Below are 25,126 nucleotides of genomic sequence, written 5' to 3'. Positions count from 1 at the left end.
TTATGACACTACCGTGCCGCCCATATAGCATTCCTACGCTACTTTTCACAAGCTCAAAGTGGTTCACTGCTATGAATACTTTTGACATGTTGTCACTGTTATAATGCAGAGAACTGCAACAGTTAGTTTATAGACAATAAGCCTGCAGCAATGACCAACTAATTTGTTGTAGTGATGTTGGTTGCAGGACAAATATTGGCCAGGCCGGGAGAACTTGCTAGTCGTCTTCAAATAGTGTCAGGTCTAACTTGAAAGATACATACAGACTGTTTGGAGTAAACCTACTTTGGTTCCTATGTGGGTGGGCTGAGCCATTCAGCCTATAGCGGCCTGGGAACAAGTCTGTTTCCACTTGTCACAACAATGTCACCAGGACATTGCCTATTTTAGCAAGTCTTCTATCATTCGGAATCAGCTCTGGTGCCAGCTTGTTCACTTTAATGTTGCAGTGGCAACCTGATAATGTAAATACACTATTAGTCGGGTTGTCAGGCACTCATGGGTTTACATAACTCAAATGAAAGGAAAGAAACTTGGGGTTCAGGTTATCTGCTGTATGCGTTTTTAACAGCTAATTACAAAGATCTGAGTGTTACAGGCAAAGAATGTGTGGATGAGGACAAAATGGGAAATAAAATGACACAAAAATGGTGGATGGAAGCTAGGAATTAAAAAGATGCAATTAGCTGTCATCCAAGATTTTGTTACAGAAATACAGGAACATTTCTAGTTTATGTGTTCAAAATCTTTATACATTTTTCTTGGAGACACATCCTTGTTTACCACTGCAAGTGTTAACGGTGGGGATTTAAATGAACAATGAGCTCTGGAGGACAGGAAAATATATGGAGAAATTAGCAGTCGACAAGTGGACGTGGTTTTGGATTATTGAATGGTTAACATTGTAATTTTAATGTTGTAGGATCAAGAAAGGAAACGGAACAAAAACAGTTAAGAACGCCTCGTCGACGAATGCAGCAGCCCAAAATGCTGAACAGCCCTGAGGACAGCCTGTACTATAACCAGTTAAATGTGAGTTCAAAGTAGCAATAAAGCTCTTTTGCTGACTTTGGGTCCAGATGATAATACCATTATAAATACCTGCCCCAACCTCTCCAACCCCACCCCCATGCTCTTCTTCTGTCTGTCTTCGTGAACATGTGCTTATGCTCTTTATCTGTTGCTTTCATGTCAGGATGTCTGCCGTCACGGTGAATAATTGATGTGGTTTATCAAAGCCAAGCAAGATGCATGCTTCATCAGGCTCACTTGAGCTCTTTGATCAAAAAAATTATGCTGTGACTTCTGATATTATCAGCATCTGCTTGCATTCAACACAAAATCACTTTGAATTAAAAATTAACGACTTGCTGCTCTGCTGTTGACTGTGTGTTCTTGGCCCTCTCCACAGGGAATCCTACAATACCAAGGGAGTAAAAGAAAGCCAAGAAAACTTGGGTAAACAGATACTCTTAGTTCTTTCCAACTGTAAATAAAGCAAACTATTGTGTTATAGATTTCTCTATTTTTATACTTCTAAAAATGAAAATAAAGACTCCCCACGAAACAAATCTTTATTTTATTTAAAATGATGTGATTGACATGTTGATAGACAGTATTTTACATGTGAAAAGCTTTGTTATGCATGCTGATAAGTTACCTTTCTCCTTCTGCATCACAGTCAAATCAAAGTGTTGGACATTGAGGATGAATATTACAAATCACTGTCATCTATTGAACCAGTCCCTGAGGAAGATGATTCATTGAGCCCTCCTCCTCCTATTCCAAGAGGACCAGGATTTACTCATAGCTAAGAGTGGACTCTATAGGTAATTTAATGATTTTATATTTCTCAGTAAAACCTATCCAACCAAGATTTTTTTAGTGTCAGGTTCTGTAAACCATACTTTGGAATAAACACATACGGTCTGAATGGAATTTTTTAAAAAAACAATCGTGAGAAATAGTGAGAAATAAGATGCAAATAACCCTTCCACTGAAAAACAGTTCATTAATCTTTGTTACTTTTTTCTATAAATTGGGGGAAAAAACGTGCACTAAAATTTATTTCCACAAAGTCCTCCGTAAGTCATTTTTAGAAATTCTGTATGCTTCTTGCTGTTTCATTCATATCCATCTCCATGGGGTTTAATTATTTCTCACCAGTATTAAAATACTCCCAATATCGATCTGCAAGTTTCCAGTCAATTCCACCATTCATTTATTCACAATTTGAGCACTGAAGAGTTCTATATTCACACTATGTTTTGCAGTAAATAATATTCTGTGAAAAATTCATTCTATTCATTCAACATAAAAAATAATCAGAAAATGTGAAGGCCAAAAATAACTTCAATAATCTGTGAATAAATTAGAAACTATTCTTAATTATGTACAAAATTGTTTCAATCATTTTCAACATTTTAAAAATAAATTTAGAGTACCCAATTCTTTTTTCCAATTACGGACAATTTAGCATGGCCAATCCACCTAACCTGCACATCTTTGGGTTGTGGGGATGTAACCCACGCAGACAGAGGGAGAATGTGCAAACTACACACAGACAGTGACCCAAGGCCGGGATCAAACCCGGGTCCTCAGTGCTGTAGGCAGCAATGCTAACCACTGCGCCATCATGCCACCCCAATCATTTTCAACATGATAATTTTAGAAAAGCTTGTGAAACTGTAAGATGCAAAAATAAGCTGCACCTCTTTTGTCCTCTGGATTTCTGTGTTGAAACTAATTATTTACAATTGGTAGAGGCAATAAAAATCGTAGTTTATTTAGAATGGCAGTGGAAGTTACAGCAGGTAATAAATCCTACCTTGCACACCTGTCACTAAAGGAAATTTCCCCTAGTAGCTCAGCGTGGGCTCAGGGAACAGCATGGAGGCCTCTTATGTTTGTGGTGTTGCCTTGCAGAGTAACAAATGGGCTGTCCAGGTGTCCTTTGATGCCTTCAGGTCATGATGTGTGCCTGCATCAGCCAGTGCATAACTGGAAATAATTCAGCTGGTATACATACTGCTTCCTAACATAAGATTTGCACATTTTACAATTTATATTTGCCAGATTTTACAGTTTGCATATTTACTTCCATTTGTGGCCCATTTTGCAAACATATTCTGTATTATTTTGAAATGGCATAAATAAAAGATATTTTGCTGATTTATAGGTCGACTTACTTTAACGGTTTATTTGGACTCATCAAGGTGAGACATTTCAAGGCTAGGGAATAGAAATAGTTTATTTTGTGTCTTGTGACATCAATCATTCTAGATCAGCTTAGAAGCTAAGTTGTAACAGGTGAGACTCAAATTAATCACCATTTTCAGGAGTGACATTAGGTGCGATTTAACAGGGGGGGGGGAAAAGAGTCCTGTTTTGGGCACGTTTAGTGAGGTTTGTCACAGCACCTGCGGTGCCGAGAATGCCCTGATGTCAAATGGGACTCTTTTTTTTTACCTCAATGAGGAAAGCCCCGCCGAGGCAGCACTTACCTCATTTCCTGTACTGACGAGCTCAGCTGGTCAGTGCAGGACGAGATTGGGTGACATTTTTAAATGCTGCCCTGATCTCTCAACCCTCCTCGGACTCACCTCCGCGGCCTCCGGACCCCCCCCCCCCCCAACACCCCAACTTACCTGTTAGGGGAGTTCGAGCCCCCCCTCACCCCACTTCATATGGGAAGGACAGTCCTGGGCCTGATCCCTGGCGTGGGAAACGTGGCACCCAGGCACCTTGGCACTGCCAGCCTGGAACTCTGGCAGGGCGATAGTGGCCCTGCCACGGTGCCCAGGTGGCAGTGCCAGGGTGCCTGGGTAGCAGCGGGAGTGCCCAGAGTACCACCATTCCCAGAGCCCGACCACCCGGGGGCCTCCGATGGCCTGGGAGACCCCCTCAGGTGCTGTATATGCCTGGTCCACGTTTGTTTAACTAGTGCTAAACGGCACCATGACGAGGTCTCCCAAGCATGGGCATTTGTTCCCGGGCCACGGAAGCATCAGGCACCGATATATTTAATTGAGCCTAACTGCTCGCTTAAATATGTAAATTTGGATCTCACCCTCGCTGGGCGAGATCCAGATTGTGACATTTCATGAGATCTCATTGGATCTTGCGAGGGTGCCGAGCATCGCAAGTCTCGCGAGAGGACGCTCACGAGTTTTAACAACCTCGTCCTATCACTGAGTAGGGCGTAACGAGGCTGTTTGATCACATCCATGAAGTCAAGTCCTATCTGCCTGTTTGGATGTAAACAAAATCCATGGGAGTTTTTCAAAGAAGGCCAGATAAGGAGGCACAAAGTGGGGTATGATCTAAGAGCCTGATTTCATAGATTTCATAGAATTTACAGTGCAGGAGGAGGCCATTCGGCCCATCGAGTCTGCACCGGCTCTTTGAAAGAGCACCCTACCCAAGCCCACATCTCCACCCTATCCCCATAACCCAGTAACCACACCCAACACTAAGGGCAATTTTGAACACTAAGGGCAATTTAGCATGGCCAATCCACCTAACCTGCACATCTTTGGATTGTGGGAGGAAACCCACGCACACACGGGGAGAACGTGCAGACTCCGCACAGATAGTGACCCAAGCCGGGAATCGAACCTGGGACCCTGGAGCTGTGAAGCAATTGTGGTAACCACCATGCTACCGTGCTGCCCTGATGTACAGAGTGCAACCCCAAATACACCCTAGTCCCTTCCTTCCCACCCTTTCACCAACTCTGGTGAAAAACAACCTTCCCACTCTCGCCTGTATTCCACTGCCCAGCATATTATTCCAGTGCAGGCAGATTGAGGCCCGTACTTGCTCTTAAAGTGGGCAGTGAAGGGCCACGATAGGCTTAATAGGATGGGCAGGATAGTGGGCACCTTACCCAGTCCACATTTTGTGTGGAGAAGGTCAGGGGTGGGCAGGATCGCAATGGACTATCCACCTGACATATTTTACATGCCTCTACCAAAATTACACCCGCTTGGAGGGCTGTAAAATTCCCCATCCCCCCTGGTCCTGGAAGTATGGAACTTGCACAGTTGCCTGCAAACCAAATGTAAAACTGCAGGACTCACTGAAACTTGTAGCCAGGAAGTCCACCACATGTCTTTCTGGCTGTTGTTCTGAGTGAGTCCCAGCAATTTGACATTTGGTTTGCAGAAGCCTCTAGATGTCCCTACTTCCAGCAACAAGGGTCTGGTATAATGTGCATGTAGTTTTTTCTCAGCAACTGTAAATTAAGACATTTTACTCAATTAATATTTGGAATTTCCCAAGTTCAAACGGAAAGATTTATTTTTGGGAGATTGTCTGAGTATTTTACCTGATATTATTATCTGATATTATTTGAGGCTGGTTTTGAACCGTTTTCTGTTCCCCAGTACTGATACAATTTAATTTTGTGATAACTAAATTATATCTTCCTATTAATATATACACTTGTTTCTTCATTCAATGTAGATGGTGCTTAGTTCCTAAATTAGTCAGTTATTTTTGTTGCTTAATGCATTTTTACAATCTGATGACCTGCAACCAGTGAAATGGAATATGGCTTTGAAGCTTTGAAACAATTCATGAAATTTCTAATGTAGTTGCCAACTTGGAAGTGTGCAACTGAACATTTTTACCGATGTTGAATTTCTGAGCGCTGGTGAACCATTTTTGTCGAAGATAAGAGGATTGTTTCATTGTTTACAGCAAGGTTTTGCAAAGTGTGGGTTGTGATCCTTCGGTGGGATGCAGGTGGGTGTCAGGAGGGTCCCAGAGTGATCGGTCGTGGAATTCCGACAGTGATCCTGATCACAGGAGATGAACCCAGTGAACACGACCGGCATTTTTATTGAGAATGGCAGCTGCTGCCGCCTTTTAAATGAGAAGGAAAGGAGGCTGTTTGCAGTCTTCCGGCTATAAGCGGCAGCAATGAGCAGGTTAAGCACCCTGCACTTACACTTGATGTCAAACGCCCTGTATGTACATGCTTTTGGCGCCAAATCAAGGAGGAGAGCTTCTTCCATTTTCTAGCTGCTGGCCAGCAGGGCAAGAGGACTGTGAAGATGAATCATTTTGTTGCAAGAAAGAGACTGCAAGGGATACAAATCGGTCTCACATCTGAATCTGCTGGAGAGAGCTGCGCAGCAGCGTCCAAGACAGGACAGAATGCTGCTAGTGTTAGCTTTGTACAGAGCGGCAGGGCCTCTGGTTAACAGCCTACAAAGAAGAAATTTAACGCGGGAACAATGCAGTATAAAGAAGATTTCTTGAGATATGGTTTTGTTAATTGTGCCAATGCAAATAAGGATGCAAAACCCATGTGTGTTATATGCAGGGCAGTATTGCCAAATGAGAGGAGAAGTTTCAGATTTTGAAAGAGAAGTGGTGGGTTAAAAATTCCGTTTGAGGTTGAGACCCCAGAGTCAGTTATTAACTTACAACAGACTTAAAGAACAAAGAACAAAGAAATGTACAGCACAGGAACAGGCCCTTCGGCCCTCCAAGCCCGTGCCGACCATGCTGCCCGACTAAACTACAATCTTCTACACTTCCTGGGTCCGTATCCTTCTATTCCCATCCTATTCATATATTTGTCAAGATGCCCCTTAAATGTCCCTATCGTCCCTGCTTCCACTACCTCCTCCGGTAGCGAGTTCCAGGCACCCACTACCCTCTGCGTAAAAAACTTGCCTCGTACATCTACTCTAAACCTTGCCCCTCTCACCTTAAACCTATGCCCCCTAGTAATTGACCCCTCTACCCTGGGAAAAAGCCTCTGACTATCCACTCTGTCTATGCCCCTCATAATTTTGTATACCTCTATCAGGTCTCCCCTCAACCTCCTTCGTTCCAGTGAGAACAAACCGAGTTTATTCAATCGCTCCTCATAGCTAATGCCCTCCATACCAGGCAACATTCTGGTAAATCTCTTCTGCACACTCTCTAAAGCCTCCACATCCTTCTGGTAGTGTGGCGACCAGAATTGAACACTATACTCCAAGTGTGGCCTAACTAAGGTTCTATACAGCTGCAACATGACTTGCCAATTCTTATACTCAATGCCCTGGCCAATGAAGGCAAGCATGCCGTATGCCTTCTTGACTACCTTCTCCACCTGTGTTGCCCCTTTCAATGACCTGTGGACCTGTACTCCTAGATCTCTTTGACTTTCAATGCTCTTGAGGGTTCTACCATTCACTGTATATTCCCTACCTGCATTAGACCTTCCAAAATGCATTACCTCACATTTGTCCGGATTAAACTCCATCTGCCATCTCTCCGCCCAAGTCTCCAGACAATCTAAATCCTGCTGTATCCTCCGACAGTCCTCATCGCTATCTGCAATTCCACCAACCTTTGTGTCGTCTGCAAACTTACTAATCAGACCAGTTACATTTTCCTCCAAATCATTTATATATACTACAAAGAGCAAAGGTCCCAGCACTGATCCCTGTGGAACACCACTGGTCACAGCCCTCCAATTAGAAAAGCATCCCTCCATTGCTACTCTCTGCCTTCTATGGCCTAGCCAGTTCTGTATCCACCTTGCCAGCTCACCCCTGATCCCGTGTGACTTCACCTTTTGTACTAGTCTACCATGAGGGACCTTGTCAAAGGCCTTACTGAAGTCCATATAGACAACATCTACTGCCATACCTGCATCAATCATCTTAGTGACCTCCTCGAAAAACTCTATCAAGTTAGTGAGACACGACCTCCCCTTCACAAAACCGTGCTGCCTCTCACTAATACGTCCATTTGCTTCCAAATGGGAGTAGATCCTGTCTCGAAGAATTCTCTCCAGTAATTTCCCTACCACTGAAGTAAGGCTCACCGGCCTGTAGTTCCCGGGATTATCCTTGCTACCCTTCTTAAACAGAGGAACAACATTGGCTATTCTCCAGTCCTCGGGGACATCCCCTGAAGACAGCGAGAATCCAAAGATTTCTGTCAAGGCCTCAGCAATTTCCTCTCCAGCCTCCTTCAGTATTCTGGGGTAGATCCCATCAGGCCCTGGGGACTTATCTACCTTAATATTTTTTAAGACACCCAACACCTCGTCTTTTTGGATCACAATGTGACCCAGGCTATCTACACCCCCTTCTCCAGACTCAACATCTACCAATTCCTTCTCTTTGGTGAATACTGATGCAAAGTATTAATTTAGTACCTCGCCCATTTCCTCTGGCTCCACACATAGATTCCCTTGCCTATCCTTCAGTGGGCCAACCCTTTCCCTGGCTACCCTCTTGCTTTTTATGTACGTGTAAAAAGCCTTGGGATTTTCCTTAACTCCAAATGAAAAAGAACACGCTGCTGTCTCTGACCTGTGGCAACACATTAAAACACACCAAAAACCCATGAGGCTGTCAGCATTCTGGAGTAGCATCTCCCAGGTGTATGCAGTGCTGAGTAAAAGAAGCATTTTGTTACTATTGCCCTTCTTTATGACCGACATGTACAAGGTTAGATTTTCCGTTCTCACAAAAATGAAGACGGCACAAAGGAACTGGCTGAAGTCTGCACCTGATATGAAAATCGCTTATTGTCACAAGTAGGCTTCAAATGAAGTTACTGTGAAAAGCCCCAAGTCGCCACATTCCGGCGCCTATCGGGGAGGCTGGTACGGGAATTGAACCGTGCTGCTGGCCTGCCTTGGTCTGCTTTTAAAGCCAGTGATTTAGCCCTGTGCTAAACCAGCCCCTGATATATGCATTGTCCTCTCCTCCTGTGAAACTGATTAGTGTGAGATCGTGAGGACCAAGCAGGTTCCCCTTTCACATTAAAGTAAACGTGGCTTGGGTCGTGAAGGTCGGCCAGCGTGGGTCCCGAAGGTCGGTCAGTTGGCAAAAGTGGGTCCTGGGAAAAAATGTTTGAAAAACACTGGTTTACAGTACAAAAAGTATTTAATCTCTACAAAATTCCTTGGTTGAAGAACCAGTCAAGTCAACTTCTCCCACATTTATTTTTTTTAATTTAAAGTAGCCAATTCATTTTTTTTTCCAATTAAGGGGCAATTTAGCATGGCCAATCCATCTACCCTGCACAGTTTGGGCTGTAGGGGTGAGACCCACGCAGACATGGGGAGAATTGCAAACTCCATCCGGACAGTGACCTGGGGCCGGGATCGAACCTGGGTCCTCGCCGCCTTGCGGCAGCAGTGCTAACCACTGCGCCCCCTCTCTGCCCCTTCTCCCACATTTCTGAGCGCCTTTTCCTTGATTGCCTGTGCACTTCTTTGTGATGCAACAGCTGAGCACAGGAACTTGACATAAGAGAAAGGCCTGGGTGAATCACACAGCCGTGCTTGTAACTATAACTGTGCTGTAATAAGTCATATGGATTCAGGTCAATTATTTCTATTAGAAAGTCCTGTTAAATTAGCGTATATTTTAACAACTACTTTGCAAGTTCCAGAGTGATTTTTAAAAATTAGAAATGTACATTTTGTGTAAATTAATAAAACTTGTATGAGTGTCTTTTTCTCTCCCTCTTTTTAAATAACTATCTTCGCAGCTGCAGGACGAGGGCTAGAGAGGTGTCCTCAATAAGAGGACAGTTTATACAGCGATGAGGACTGTTATGGACCAAGGGGTACGGTACGTCATGGTTAGTGGTGTCCTGGAAGGGGGACCAGTGGTCCTTGTTAACGTGCACGCTCCCAACTGGGACGACGCGGAATTCATGAAAAAGATAATGGCGGAAATCCCCGACATAGACACACACCGACTCATCATGAGAGGGGACTTTAACTGTGTACAGGGTCAACGGACAGACAGATCAAAAACCAAATTGGGGCAAAAAATCAAACATGACGAAGGAACCAGGAAGTGTTCATGGAACAGATGGGGGCAGTGGACCCATGGACATTTGTACACCCAGGGGAGAAGGAGTTCTCATTCTTCTCCCAGGTACACAAAATTCACACCCAAATCGACTTCTTTGTAGTGGGGAAAGCGGCACTACGTGATCGTAATCTCTGACCACGCTCCACATTACGTGGATTTGAGGTTGGGGATGGTCCGGGCTCAGCGGCCTCCATGGAGACTGGACATGCCCCACCTGGCTGATAAGGCATATCACAGACCATAGATGGGTACGTTACCAACAACCAGAATGGGGAGGTCACACCCTCCAAGTTCTGGGAGGCGCTGAAGGCAGTGATTTGAGGAGAAATTATAGATTGCAATGCTCGCAGCGATAGGAAGGAGAGGGCAGCTAGGAAATAACTGGACGACTCCATACCGGAGGTGGGTTGGCGCTACTCCATGGCCCCGACCATAGGGCTACTGGTGGAGAGAAAGAAGCTACAAATGGACTTTGACCTGCTCTCCACAAAGAAAGCATTGCACAAACTCCCGCCAGACATGGGGGACCTTTTACCAACATGGAGGCAAAGCCAGTCACCTGCTGGCCCGCCAATTGAGAAAGCAGGCAGCCACAAAGGGTATAGCACAGGTTAGGGACAACAACAGGCTGGTTGCTGTGCAGGGAAAGGTCACCAAGGCCTTTGAGAAATTCTACCGAGGGTGTACACCTCCGAGCCCCCTGAGGGGGACTCCAGATTGAAGCAGTTCCTCGACGGACTGGACATGCCGGTTGTGGAGGAAGATAGGAGAAGGGGGCCTGGAAGCATCATTACAACTGGGAGGGGTCATGGAGAGTATCAACTCCATGCTGGTGGGGAAGGCACCAAGGCCAGATGGATTCCCGGCGGGCTTCTACAAAACAGTTGCGACAGCAGTGGCCCCGCACTTGCGGGAGATGTTTGCAGCTGGTAAGGGGCTCCCTGCCACCAACAATAGCACAAGCCTCAATATCGCTGATACCCAAAAAAGACAAGGACCCGACTGAGCGCGCGGGTCCTATGGGCCCATTTCGCTACTCAATATAGATGCAAAAGCCCTGGCTAAGCAGCTGGTCACAGAGGACCAGATGGGCTTTGTCAAGGGCAGGCAGCTAACATCAACATCAGGCACCCACTGAACGTGATAAAGACCCCATCTGGGGAGAGAACAGCAGAAGAGATTCTTGTGTTATGTATTCTGGGATAACACAGGCTGCAACTGGATGCAGTTTTAACCAAAAGATACTCCAGACCTTGAAGTTAGTTCAATCTGATTGATTGAACTAACCAGAACCCGAATGAGCAGATTATTTCCGGAGCTGGATGACAAATGCAAATGGTGCCAGGGAGGCCTGGCCAACCACACACACATGTTCTGGGCCTGCCCTTGACTTGTGGGTTCTGGACAACCTTCTTTGAGGCAATGTCCAAGGTTGTGGGGGTGAGGGTAGAGCCAAGCCCGAAAGTGTCGGTCTTTGGGGTCTCAGAGCAGCCAGAGCTCTTTATTGGGGGTCGGGGGGGGGGGGGGGGGGTGGGGTTGATGCCCCAGTCTTTGCCTTTGCCTCACTAATAGCCTGCCGAGGAATCCTGCTCGGCTGATGACAGGCAGCACCACCCAAAGCTGCAGACTGGCTGCCGACCTGTCGGAATTCCTTCAACTGGAGGAAAGATTTGCCAGCAGAGGGTTGGAAGAGGGCTTCCACAGGACGTGGATGACTTTCACCAACTTGTTTAAAGACCTGTTCGTAGCCAGCAATCTATTAGAGCAGGGGGTGAGTTTGTGCTTCCTGCCCCCTCCCCTCCTCCCTATTCCCCAAGTTTCTCTCTGTGACTCCCTTGGGTTCCCTCCTCATCTCCTTCCCCCTTCCCCCTTTGCTCCTCCTCTGTGCAGGAATAACTTGAAGGCTGTGCAGAACCCGACAAATCTGAGGCAAGCCCGGAACATGTGGGTGTGGTAGGCTGGGCCTCCCAGGCACCATTCACATTAATCCTCCAACCCAAGGAAAAACCTGTTCATTCAGGTTCTGGTTGGGTGCACTTTGAACTGCATGAGGCTGAGCCTTGCGCAGGAAAAGGTGGAGTTGGCCCTGCTCAGTGCTTTGCTCCAGAGTTCCCAACCCACTTCCGTTCCCAGTTCGTCCTCCCATTTTCACCTGGCTCCGTCCAGCGGTAGTCTTGCCCTATCCAGTAACCGTCCATAAATGTTCCCACAGTTCCCTCCCTCCTTACTGTCCGTGTTTATTAGTTCCTCTAATAGTGTGTCTCTCAGGGCCTTGCGGTATCTTGCCGTCTCCTTGTGGAGAAAGTGTTTAATTTGGAGGTGCCTGACTTCCTGTCCTGTAGGTAGTTCCAGGTCTTCCGTCAGTTCGCTCAGGGTCGCTAGTCTGTCCCCTATGTAAAAGTCCCTGACTGCTTGCGTCCCCCTGTCCTGTCTCCACTTTTTACCGGTGGCATCGAGCATGGCTACTGGGAATTTGTGGTTTGCGCAGATGGGGACCATGGCGAACATCTCGGTTAGAATGAAATGCTGCCTCATTTGGTTCTATGTCTTTAATGTGGCTACCACCACTGAGCAGGATGTGTATTTCATCAGGCGGTGGGGCGGGGGGAGGGGTTGATGGGAGCGCTGCCGTGGCAAGGGCCCGGAGTGTCGTTCCAGTGCGGAACAAGGGCCAAACAAAGCAAATATGACATGAGGAAGAGCAGCATAGGGCATCGTGAATAGGTTCTTACATGGGAACAGATCAGTCCGAGGGGGAGCTTGATTCCCCTTCTAAGGAATGACTTATTCCTCCCGGTGTTCAAAATCGTTTGGGGTCTGGACAGAGTAGATAGGGAGAAACTATTCCCAATGGCAGAAGGGATGAGAATCAGAGAATATGATTTAAGATAAATGGCAAAAGTGCCAAAGGCGATGGGAAACTTTTTATACAACAAAGAAGTTAAGATCTGCAATGTGCTGCTTGAGAGCGTGGTGTACACAGATTTGATCATCGCTTTTCAGAGAGAATTATCTGAAGGGAAAGAAACTGCAAGGTCATGGGGAAAAGGTGGAGTGAGACTAACTGAGTTGCTCTTGCAGAGGGCTAGCACAGACACAATAGGCTGAATGGCTCTAACCATTTCATGATTCTATGATTTCCAGTGGCTGACCAGTTGTTAAGCTCAGTGGGAACTTTGTATCTTAGACTTCATTTGATTTGGAATAATAGTTTGGAGCCAATGTTTGAGCTCTCGGCTGCCATAATATCATGCAGCCCAATATTTAACAAGGAGGGCAGTGTACAAGGCTAAATGTGTGGGACTTGGAAAAGCACTCACTCCTTTGCTTCCCATAAAACTAAAATAAAAATACCTTCAAGTTATTTGTTAGATCAGGCCACCAAGTTATCATGGTTAAAGTGTATGTGGCGCACCTTTTAACCAGATCAGTCCAAAAATGGCAATCAAGGTTCGATTGAAATTCTGAAACATTGATTTCCATTTTAAATGTATCTACCTCCTGACATTGAGGCTGCTGCAGCTGTCTAGTGGCAAACCCCAATAAATATCGCTGCAGCGAAGGCAGGAAAGGGGAGGTAGATCATTCCACCACCATTTTCAGAGTGCTGCCTCCCCATTTCCACTCGCCTCTCTTTGTTTCTCACCAAGGTAAGATTGGTTAGGGCCCTATCTGGGTGGTGATGCACATAAGAGAGTGCATTAGTCCACTTGTGTCTTTTGGGATACAACTAACTGTTGCATCCCAAATAGGTGACAAATATGAAGATCGGTCATGGGGACATTGGCATCTGACCCACAGCTGAATCATGGAGAAAGGAGACCATTGTAGTGGGCAGGGGAGGGCGGTGGAGATTGGTAGGTTTGTTGAACATCTTTGTGTAAATAGTGAAAAACTGTTCCCACTCAAGAGAGCATCAAGAACTAAATGGGACAGATTCAAAATAATTGGTAAAAGGAGTGAAAGTGATGTGAGGAAAAGATTTTTCATCCAGAGGGTGGTTGGAGTCTGGAACAAACCTGAGGTGGTGGAGGCAAGTTCAATCGAGGTATTCATAAGGGAATTGGATTGTTATCTGAAAAGAAAAAAATGTTTTTTTAATGCATTTACGGGTTGTGGACATCGCTGGTTCGGCCAGCATTTATTGCCCATCCCCAGTTGCCTTTCAGAAGGTGGTGGTGAGCTTCCTTCTTGAACTGCTGCAGTCCTTGAGGTGTAGGTACACCCACTGTGTTATAGACATAGATGTTTACAGCATGGTACAAGGTCCTTCGGCCCAGCTTGTCCCTGTCGCCCAGTTTCTATCACTAAGCTAGTCCCACTTGCCTGCATTTGGCCCATATCACTCGATATCCATCTTTTTTGTTTTAAATTTAGAGTACCCAATTCATTTTTCCAATTAAGGGGCAATTTAGCGTGTTAAATCCACCCACCTTGCGCATCTTTCGGTTGTGGGGGCGAAACTCACGCAAACACGGGGAGAATGTGCAAACGCCACACGGACAGTGACTCAGAGCCGGGATCGAACCTGGGACTTCGGCGCCGTGAGACTGCAGTGCTACCACTGCGCCACCGTGCTGCCCCACTCTATACCCATCCTGCCCATGTAACTGTCTAACTTCTTTTAAAGGACAAAATTGTACCCGCCTCTACCACTGCCACTGGCAGCCCATTCCAGATGCTCACCACCCTCTGTGTGAAGAAATTTCCCCTCTGGTCTCTTTCGTATCTCTTCCCTCTCACTTTAAACTGATGCCCTCTAGTTCTAGACTCCTCTACCTTTGGGAAAAGATGTCGATTATCTACCTTATCGATACTCCTCATCATTTTATAGACCTCTATAAGATCACCCCTATGCCTCCTACGCTCCAGGGAAAAAAGGTCCAGCCTATTCAGCCTCTCCTTACAACTCAGACCATCATGCCCTGCTAGCAACTTCGTAAATCTCTTATGCACTCTTTCTAGTTTAACAATATCCTTCCTACAGGAAGTTGTTATGGCAAGTTGTTAGGGAGGAAGTTCCAGAATGTTGCCCCTGTAACAGTGAAGGAACGGTGATATATTTCCAAGTCAGGGTGGTGAATGATTTGGAAGGGAACCTTCAGGAGGTGGGATTCCCAGTTATCTGCTGCTCTTGTCCTTCTAGATGGTAATGGTTTTTGATTTGATTTATTGTCACATGCACCGAAATACAGTGAAAAGTATTTTTCTGCGGCCGAGGAACGTACACAGTATGTTAATAGTAGACACAAGAATAAACAAATGGTACATCGACAAAACAGTGATTGGTTACAGTGCAGAACAAAGGGCCAAACAAAGCAAATACATGAGCAAGAGCAGCATAGGGCGTTGTGAATAGTGTTCTTACAGGGAATAGATCAGTCCGAGGAGGAGTCGTTGAGGAGTCTTGTAGCTGTGGGGAAGAAGCTGTTCCTATGCCTGGATGTGCGAGTCTTCAGACTTCTGTACCTTCTGCCTGATGGAAGGGTCTGGAAGAAGGCAATACCTGGGTGGGAGGGGTCTCTGATAACGCTGTCTGCCTTCCTGAGGCAGCGGGAGGTGTATACAGAATCAATGTGAGGGTGGCAAGCTTGTGTGATGCATTGGGCTGAGTTCACCACAGCCTGCAGTTTCTTGCGATCTTGGACTGAGCAGTTGCCATACCAAGCTGTGATGCAGTCGCACATCTGTAGAAGTTTGTGAGAGTCGATGCAGACATGCCAAATTTCTTTAGCTTCTGTAGGAAGTAGAGATGTTGTTGGGCTTTCTTGACTGTTGCATCAACATGAGTGGACCAGGACAGACTGTTGATGATGGTGACCCCCCAGAAACTTAAAACTATCGACCATCTCCACTTCGGAGTCATTGATGCAGACGGGAGTGTGTGTCGTGCTGCACTTCCTGAAGTTGATGGTCATGGGTTTGGAAGGTGCTGTCTAAGGAACCTTGGTGAGTCACTGCAATGCATTTTGTAGGTGGTACACAGGGCAGCCATTGGTGGAGGGTTTGAATGTTTGTGGAAGGGGGAGCTATCAAGCAGGCTGCTTTATCCTGGATGGTGTTGAGCTTCTTGTGTTGTTGGAGCTGCACTCATCCAGGCAAGTGGAGAGTATTCCATTACACTCCTGACTTGTGCCTTGTAGGTGGTTGACAGGCTTTGAGGGGTCAGGAGGTGAGTTACTCGCAGTAGGACTCCTAGCCTTTGACCTGCCCTGGTAGCCACAGTATTAATATGGCTAGTCCAGTTGTTGATGTTGATTGTGGCGGATTCACTGATTGTAATGCCATTGAATGTCAAGGGGCGGTGGTTAGATCCTCTCTTGTAGGAGATGTTCATTGCTTGGCACTTGTGTGGCATGAATGTAACTTGCCAATTGTCACCCAAGCCTGTATATAGTCCAGGTCTTGCTGCATTTGGACATGGACTGCTTCATTCTCTGAGGAGTCTCGAATCATGCTGAACATTGTGCAGTCATCCGCAAACATCCACACTTCCGACCTTATGATGGAAAGGAGGTCATTGATGAAGCAGCTGAAGATGGTTTGGCCTAGGACACTATCTTGAGAAACTCCTGAGGTGATGTCCTGGAGTTGAGATGATTGATCTCCAACCACCACATCCATCTTCCTTGAGGACCCGGGTTCGAATCCCAGCCTTGGGTCACTGTCCGTGTGGAGTTTGTATGTTCTCCCAGTGCCTGTGTGGGTTTCACCCCCACAACCCAAAGATGTGCAGGTTAGGTGGATTGACCACGCTAAATTGCCCCTTAATTGGGGAAAAAATATATAAATATAAAAAATATAGAAATGCTCAAATTCTGTGCTCCCCACTCAGGAGCAAAATTATAGGCTACTGTTGACAATGCTCGTCCGACAACATAGGCGAGATTCTCCGACCCCCCACCAGGTCGGAGAATCGCCGGGGGCTGGCGTGAATCCCGTCCCCGCCGGTTGCCGAATTCTCCGGCACGGATATTCGGCGGGGGCGGGCCGGTTGGCGCCCCCCCCCCCCCCCGGCGATTCTCCGGCCCGGATGGGCCGAAGTCCCGCTGCTAGAATGCCTGTCCCGCCGGCATGGATTAAACCACCTCTCTTACCGGCGGGACAAGGCGGCGCGGGCGGGCTCCGGGGTCCTGGGGGGGGCGCGGGGCGATCTGGCCCCGGGGGGGTGCCCCCACGGTCGCCTGGCCCGCGATCGGGGCCCACCGATCCGCGGGCGGGCCTGTGCCGTGGGGGAACTCTTTTCCTTCCGCCTTCGCCACGGTCTCCACCATGGCGGAGGCGGAAGAGACTCCCTCCACTGCGCATGCGCGAGAATGCCGACAGCGGCCGCTGACGCTCCCGCGCATGCGCCGCCCGGAAATGTCATTTCCGCACCAGCTGGCGGGGCACCAAAGGCCTTTCCCGCCAGCTGGCGGGGCGGAAATCAGTCCGACGCGGGCCTTAGCCCTAAGGTGAGGGCTAAGATGCGGAGGATTCCGCACCTTTGGGACGGCGGGATGCCGGACTGATTTGCGCCATTTTTGGCACCGGTTGGCGGACATCGCGCCGATTACGGAGAATTTCGCCCCATGTCTGTTCAGTTGTCCTCCTCATTGGGTCTGCCTTGCCTTACTTCCCTTTGTAACTCTAATGAATCACCTCTGGAGATTCCAAAGCTCTATCCTTGGCTCCCTTGTTTTACTCATTTAGGCCTTGCTCATGGCAACATCATTCAAGGTAATGTGGTCACCTTCTATATGTATACAGATGATGTGCAGCACCGTATCTCGTTCTCCACTTTTCACAAACCCTTCCTGACATTTACAGTTAGATTTCATGTCAAACATCCAGTCTTTTGAAATTTAGAGTACCAAATTCTTTTCTTTTCCAATTAAGGGAATTTCCAATTAAGTGTGCCTATCCACTTATTTCTTACCCAATTATTTCTTTCCAATTAAGCAGCAATTTAGCTTGGCCAATCCACCTTCCCTGCATATCTTTGGGTTATGGGGGTGAGACACACGCAGACATGGGGAGAATGTGCAAACGCCCCGTGCACATTTTTGGCCCACTGAAGGAAAGGGGAGGGAATCTATGTGTGGAACCAGAGGAAATAGGCGAGGTACTAAATGAATACTTTGCATTAGTATTCACCAAAGAGAAGGAATTGGTGGATGTTGAGTCTGGAGAAGGGTGTGTCGATGGCCGGGGTCACATTGATATCCAAAAAGAAAAGGTGTAGGGCGTCTTGAAAAACATTAAGGTGGATATGTCCCCAGGGTCTGATGGGATCTACCCCAGAATACTGAAGGAGGCTAGAGAGGAAATTGCTCAGGCCGTGACAGAAATCTTTGGATCCTCACTGTCTTCAGGTGATGTCCCGGAGGACTGGAGAATAGCCAATGTTGTTCCTCTGTTTAAGAAGGGTAGCAAGGATAATTCAGGGAACTACAGGCCGGTGAGCCTTACGTCACTGGTAGGAAAATTACTGGAGAGAATTCTTCGAGACAGGATCTATTCCCATTTGGAAGCAAGTGGACGTATTAGCGAGAGGCAGCACGGTTTTGTGAAGGGGACGTCATGTCTCGCTAACTTGATAGAGTTTTTCGAGGAGGTCACAAAGATGATTGATGCAGGTAGGACAGTGGATGTTGTCTATATGGACTTCAGTAAGGCCTTTGACAAGGTCCCTCATGGCAGACTGGTACAAAAGGTGAAATCACATGGGATCAGAGGTGAGTTGGCAAGATGGATACAAAACTGGCTAGGTCGTAGAAGGCAGAGAGTAACAATGGAAGCGTGCTTTTCTAATTGGAGGGCTGGAACTAGTGGTGTTCTGCAGGGATCAATGCTGGGACCTTTGCTGTTCGTGGTATATATAAATGATTTGGAGGAAAATGTAACTGATCTGATGAGTACGTTTGCGGACAACACAAAGGTTGGCAGAATTGCGGACAGCAATGAGGACTGTCAGAGGATACAGCAGGATTTAGATCGTTTGGAGACTTGGGCGGAGAGATGGCAGACAATCCGGACAAATGTGAGGTAATGCATGTTGGAAGGCCTAATACAGGTAGGGAATATACAGTGAATGGTAGAACCCTCAAGAATATAGACAGTCAGAGAGATCGAGGTGGATAGGTCCACAGGTCACTGAAAGGGGCAACACAGGTGGAGAAGGTAGTCAAGAAGGCATATGGCATGCTTGCCTTCATTGGCCGGGGCATTGAGTATAAAAATTGGCAAGTCATGTTGCAGCTGGATAGAACCTTAGTTAGACCACACTTGGAGTATAGTGTTCAATTCTGGTCGCCACACTACCAGAAGGATGTTGAGGCTTTAGAGAGGGTGCAGAAGAGATTTCCCAGGATGTTGCCTGGTATGGAGGGCATTAGCTACGATGAGAGGTTGAATAAACTCAGTTTGTTCTCAATGGAACGAGGGAGGTTGAAGGGCGACCTGATAGAGGCCTACAAAACTATGAGAGGCATAGACAGAATGGATAGTCAGAGACTTTTTCCCAGGGCAGAGGATGGATGTTTAAATACTCTAGGTCAAGTCGCCATAAGGAAGGGGGAAGTTTTGGGTATTCTAAAAGGCATTAAGGTGGACAGGTCCGGATGAGATCTATCCCAGGTTACTGAGGGAAGCGAGGGAAGAAATAGCTGGGGCCTTAACAGATATCTTTGCAGCATCCTTGAGCATGGGTGAGGTCCCGGAGGACTGGAGAATTGCTAATGTTGTCCCTTTGTTTAAGAAGGGTAGCAGGGATAATCCAGGGAATTATAGACCTGTGGGCTTGACGTCAGTGGTAGGCAAACTGTTGAAGAAGATACTGAGGGATAGGATCTATTCACATTTGGAAGAATATAGACTTCTCAGTGATAGGCAGCATGGTTTTGTGCAGGGAAGGTCATGTCTTACAAACGTAGTAGAATTATTTGAGGAAGTGACAACGTTAATTGATGAGGGATGGGCTGTAGATGTCATATACATGGACTTCAGTAAGGCGTTTGATAAAGTTTCCCATGGCAGGTTGATGGAAAAAGTGAAATCGTATGGAGTTCAGGGTGTACTAGCTAGAAGGATAAAGAACTGGCTGGACAACAGGAGATAGAGAGTAGTGGTGGAAGGGAGTGTCTCAAAATGGAGAAAGGTGACTAGTGGTGTTCCACAGGGATCCGTGCTCGGACCACTGTTGTTTGTGATATACATAAATGATCTGGACGAAGGTATAGATGGTCTGATTAGCAAGTTTGCAGATGATACTAAGATTGGTGGAGTTGCAGATAGCGAGGAGGACTGTCAGAGAATACAGCAAAATATAAATAGATTGGAGAGTTGGGCAGATAAATGGCAGATGGAGTTCAATCCAGGCAAATGCGAGGTGATGCATTTTGGAAGATCTAATTCAAGAGCGGACTATACGGTCAATGGAAGAGTCCTGGGGAAAATTGATGTACAGAGAGATCTGGGAGTTCAGGTCCATTGTACCCTGAAGGTGGCAACGCAGGTCGATAGAGTGGTCAAGAAGGCATACAGCATGCTTGCCTTCATCGGACGGGGTATTGAGTGCAAGAGTCGGCAGGTCATGTTACAGTTGTATAGGACTTTGGTTAGGCCACATTTGGAATACTGCGTGCAGTTCTGGTCGCCACATTACCAGAAGGATGTGGATGCTTTAGAGAGGGTGCAGAGGAGGTTCACCAGGATGTTGCCTGGTATGGAGGGTGCTAGCTATGAAGAAAGGTTGAGTAGATTAGGATTGTTTTAGTTGGAAAGACGGAGGTTGAGGGGGGACCTGATTGAGGTCTCCAAAATTATGAGAGGTATGGACAGGGTGGATAGCAACGAGCTTTTTCCAAGAATGGGGGTGTCAATTACAAGGGGTTACGATTTCAAGGTGAGAGGGGGAAAGTTTAAGGGAGATGTGCGTGGAAAAATTTTTACGCAGAGGGTGGTGGGTGCCTGGAACGCTTTTCCAGCGGAGGTGCTAGAGGCGGGCACAATAGCATCATTTAAGATGCATCTAGACAGATATATGAACGGGCGGGGAACAGAGGGAACTAGATCCTTGGAAAATAGGCGACAGGTTTAGATAAAGGATCTGGATCGGCGCAGGCTGGGAGGGCCGAAGGGCCTGTTCCTGTGCTTCTTTGTTCCTGTGCTTCTTTGTTCTTTGTAAATGTCTCCGCCTCTATACCTCTCTTTCCTTTAACATGCTCTTTATAACCTACCCCTTTAACCCAGCTTTAGGTCATCTGTCTTATGTGGCTCCATGCCAAATATTGCTTTATAATGCCCCTCTGAAGCACTTTGGGGCATTTTATTGCATTAAAAATGCTGTATAAATGCAAATTGTTCTTCAAATCACTCTTTTTAATGATTTCCTGTGTTTTCTATATTTTGGGCGGGATAGGGTAGCACAGTGGTTGGCACTGTTGCTTCTCAGCTCCACGGACCTGGGTTTGATCCCCGGCTTGGGCTACTGTCTGTGCGGAGTCTGCACGTTCTCCCCATGTCTGGATGGGTTTCCTCCCACAAGTCCCGAAAGACATGCTTGTTAGGTGAATTGGACATTCTGAATTCTCCCTCCGTGTATCCGAACATGCGTCGTAGTGTGGTGACTAGGGGATTTTCACAGTAACTTCATTGCAGTGTTAATGTAAGCCTATTTGTGACAATAATAAAGCTTATTATTATTATTTTCCCACCAGCCCGCCGCTTGTTTTTTGGTGTCTAAGGCAACCCGCCAGCAGGATCTATTGATCCCGCTGTTGTCAACGGGAAATCCCGTTGATAGCACCACTTATCGCTGGGAAGCCCGTTTGCCGGCACGGGACCGGAATTTCTCGCCGGCATTACGAGCCGATAAAACTCGCCCAATTGTTTTCATTCTATTTGAAAGTTGCACTTGCCCTTCATGAACTGAAAATAATTCTGTCTCCTAAACCAGTGTTCTTCAAACTCGGGGGCGCGACCCGCGGGTGGGTCGCAGGCGGGTGTCGGGAGGGTCGCGGAGCCGTCCTTCGCGGCGTTCCCGATCGCGCAAATCCCCGCGCAGCAGCTGGCTTTTAATAACGCTGGCTGCAAGCGGCCTTTAAAATGGCCGTGAACATGTAAAAAGAATTTGGCCGCATTGCGCATGCTATTTTTTTAAACGGCCGCAGCTTTTTGTATTACAAGTTTGGGTTTTTTAAATTCATTTTATTCATTTATTTTATTCATTTAATCTTTATTTTTTTCATTTATTTTAGTCATTTTATTTATTTTTACAAGTTCGGGGGGGGTTTATTCATTTTATTCATTTATTTTATTTGTTTAATTTTTTTTTCATTTAATTTACTCTTTTTTTTTTACAAGTTCGTGGGTTTTTTATTTAATAAAATCTTACGGGAAAAAATGCAGAACTTTGGACAGATGGAGACTCCATCCTTTCCGACACCGGAAGGCTTCACCTTCATCCAACAGGTTCCATTGGAGGAGCGTGTACGAGGGCCAAAGGGACCCAAAACCATTTCCTCCATTTTTATCAGCAGCAAACAAGGTTAGAGAAAATGGTGGGTCGCTCAGGCCGGCCTGCGTGGGTCACTCAGGTCAGCCGGCATGGGTCGCGAAGGTCGGCCGGCGTGGGTCGCGAAGGTCGGCCGGCGTGGGTCGCGAAGGTTGGCTGGGTTGGGTCGCGAAGGTCGGCCGGCGTGGGTCGCGAAGGTCAGCCGGCATGGGTCAAAGAACAAAGAACAAAGAAATGTACAGCACAGGAACAGGCCCTTCGGCCCTCCAAGCCCGTGCCGACCATACTGCCCGACTAAACTACAATCTTCTACACTTCCTGGGTCCATATCCCTCTATTCCCATCCTATTCATATATTTGTCAAGATGCCCCTTGAATGTCACTATCGTCCCTGCTTCCACCACCTCCTCCGGTAGTGAGTTCCAGGCACCCACTACCCTCTGTGTAAAAAACTTGCCTCGTACATCTACTCTAAACCTTGCCCATCTCACCTTAAACCTATGCCCCCTAGTAATTGACCCCTCTACCCTGGGGAAAAGCCTCCGACTATCCACTCTGTCTATGCCCCTCATAATTTTGTATACCTCTATCAGGTCGCCCCTCAACCTCCTTCGTTCCAGTGAGAACAAACCAAGTTTATTCAATCGCTCCTCATAGCTTATGCCCTCCATACCAGGCAACATTCTGGTAAATCTCTTCTGCACCCTCTCTAAAGCCTCCACATCCTTCTGGTAGTGTGGCGACCAGAATTGAACACTATACTCCAAGTGTGGCCTAACTAAGGTTCTATACAGCTGCAACATGACTTGCCAATTCTTATACTCAATGCCCCGGCCAATGAAGGCAAGCATGCCGTATGCCTTCTTGACTACCTTCTCCACCTGTGTTGCAGGGTCGCGAAGGTTGGCTGGGTTGGGTCCCGAAGGTCGGCCGGGTTGGGTCCCGAAGGTTGGCCGGTTGGTAAAAATGGGTCCCCGGAAAAAAAGTTTGAAGAAAACTGTCCTAAACCATACTCACTTCAATTAGCTGAAATATCGTATGATAATATGGGAAGAAAATGAAGAGCAATGAGCAGCATTTCGGGCTGTGCATGAAACCAGAAGCTGGTGTAGGAGATCTCAAGGAACCTACTTTCAAGTAATTCAAGTAGAAAAATCACAATTCATAGATCATAGAAGTTACAGTGCAGAAGGAGGCCATTCGGCCCATCGAGTCTGCACCGACTCTTGGAAAGAGCACCCTTCCCAAGGTCAACACCTCCACCTTATCCCCATAACCCAGTAACCCCACCCAACGCTAAGGGCAATTTTGGACACTAAGGGCAATTTATCATGGCCAATCCACCTAACCCGCACATCTTTGGACTGTGGGAGGAAACCGGAGCACCCGGAGGAAACCCAGGGAGGATGTGCAGACTCCGCACAGACAGTGACCCAAGCCGGAATCGAACCTGGGTCCCTGGAGCTGTGAAGCAATTGTGCTATCCACAATGCTACCGTGCTGCCCCACAATGCTACCGTGCTGCACAATTGTTTGGTTCTATTTCGTCCAAACTTTTATCTATTCAATTTTTCTTTCTGATTTTTGAATGTTTTTGTAAATAATTGTTGAAAAATTCCTGGAAAACATGGGCATTAAAACTGGAACTGCAGATTCCTATTTACAGGCTATAAATGTCGAATTTTTGCTGCTTAATAGTTTATTTTTAGTAATTTTATGATTGACTATGTCTCAAGTTCTAAGTAGCAGGGCCCACCATTTACAGCTCTTCATAATCCATATATATGTGTGCCTATATTAACTGATATGTACGACACTGACGTGCCTCAGTAACCCACGATAAGCAGATCATCAGAGCCTTATTGAACTGGTTATTGGGAACACCTGGGGCCAAGCTTTTCAGAAAAATGACTTCCTGCCCGTGTGGCCTGGTTAACATATGAACAAAGGAAAGGAACAAATAGGTCTATCAGTCTGCTGTTTTATGTTTCTTCCACTTTGTGGCAAAGTTAGTCGCTGACTAATGTGGACCTCATGTTATATTTTGACAGCATGATCTGTTTTTCTCCGGCAATTGTGATGTACAATTCTGATCTGTATATGGCAATATGTTCAGGTCTGAACACTTTCTCATTTCACTTCCTTCTCAGTACAAATAAAAGATTACTAATAGTGGCTTAACAAGCTTTATCCATTCCAAACTATGATGATGCTTGATAATGTGGAAACTAAAGTAGCAGAAACAACAAACAGATGCGTTAATTTACAGTTGTTTAAAGCAATATGCAAAAATATATTCCCAAACAGGTCATGTCATTAAAAAGATTAAGGTTCAGAAGTAAGGAATAAAAATGAAAGAGAATAGAATCTGAGCATCAAAGACTTTTTAATGACATGAAATGCCATTAGGGTGCTGTGTCTTTTGTTTCAGCTTCCTCACACCTGCAATTTGTTGCATCCTAATCCTCTTTTCACACATTTGAATTGCTTTCATTTGCATTGACACAGTAGTGAAAAGAAAAAAGCTCAGGAACTTAGAATGATAACCATTTGCAACAATATGTGTATAATTGCAGCTCTTGAGAGGTTTGCCAAGCATGTCCCTGTATGTGCTACATAGTAAATCACTACTTATCAAACAGAAATATTTCAAAGATCTACAATTTCCCAGTCTTTATTTGACTTGGAAAAGGGAGGCTATTTTGGCAGAGGTGAAAAAAGTAATGGAAATTGGGAGGAGTAGGCCTATGGCAGCTGAGTCCGTGGCAGGAGCTGTAGGAGTGTC

The 25,126-nt window shown here is 46.3% G+C and overlaps 1 protein-coding gene across 8 annotated transcripts in view; it reads left to right on the top strand.

Moving 5' to 3' along the window:
* The window catches only part of myo3b (myosin IIIB), a 1,137,435-nt gene that overhangs the window by 1,048,346 nt on the left and 63,963 nt on the right, over window positions 1-25,126 (top strand). For all 8 annotated transcript variants that reach the window (XM_072475849.1, XM_072475846.1, XM_072475848.1 and 5 more), the window contains 3 exons: window positions 923-1,032; window positions 1,412-1,458; window positions 1,682-1,829. In XM_072475849.1, coding sequence (XP_072331950.1) covers window positions 923-1,032; window positions 1,412-1,458; window positions 1,682-1,814 — 290 coding nt within the window. In that variant the 3' untranslated portion in view covers window positions 1,815-1,829. The remainder of the gene's footprint in view (window positions 1-922; window positions 1,033-1,411; window positions 1,459-1,681; window positions 1,830-25,126) is intronic.

This window comes from Scyliorhinus torazame, chromosome 2 (genome assembly GCF_047496885.1).
Source record: "Scyliorhinus torazame isolate Kashiwa2021f chromosome 2, sScyTor2.1, whole genome shotgun sequence".
NCBI classification, from domain to species: Eukaryota; Metazoa; Chordata; class Chondrichthyes; order Carcharhiniformes; family Scyliorhinidae; genus Scyliorhinus; species Scyliorhinus torazame.
The sequence above is the reverse complement of the archived record's forward strand: the minus strand, read 5'-3'. Positions and strand labels throughout refer to the sequence as shown.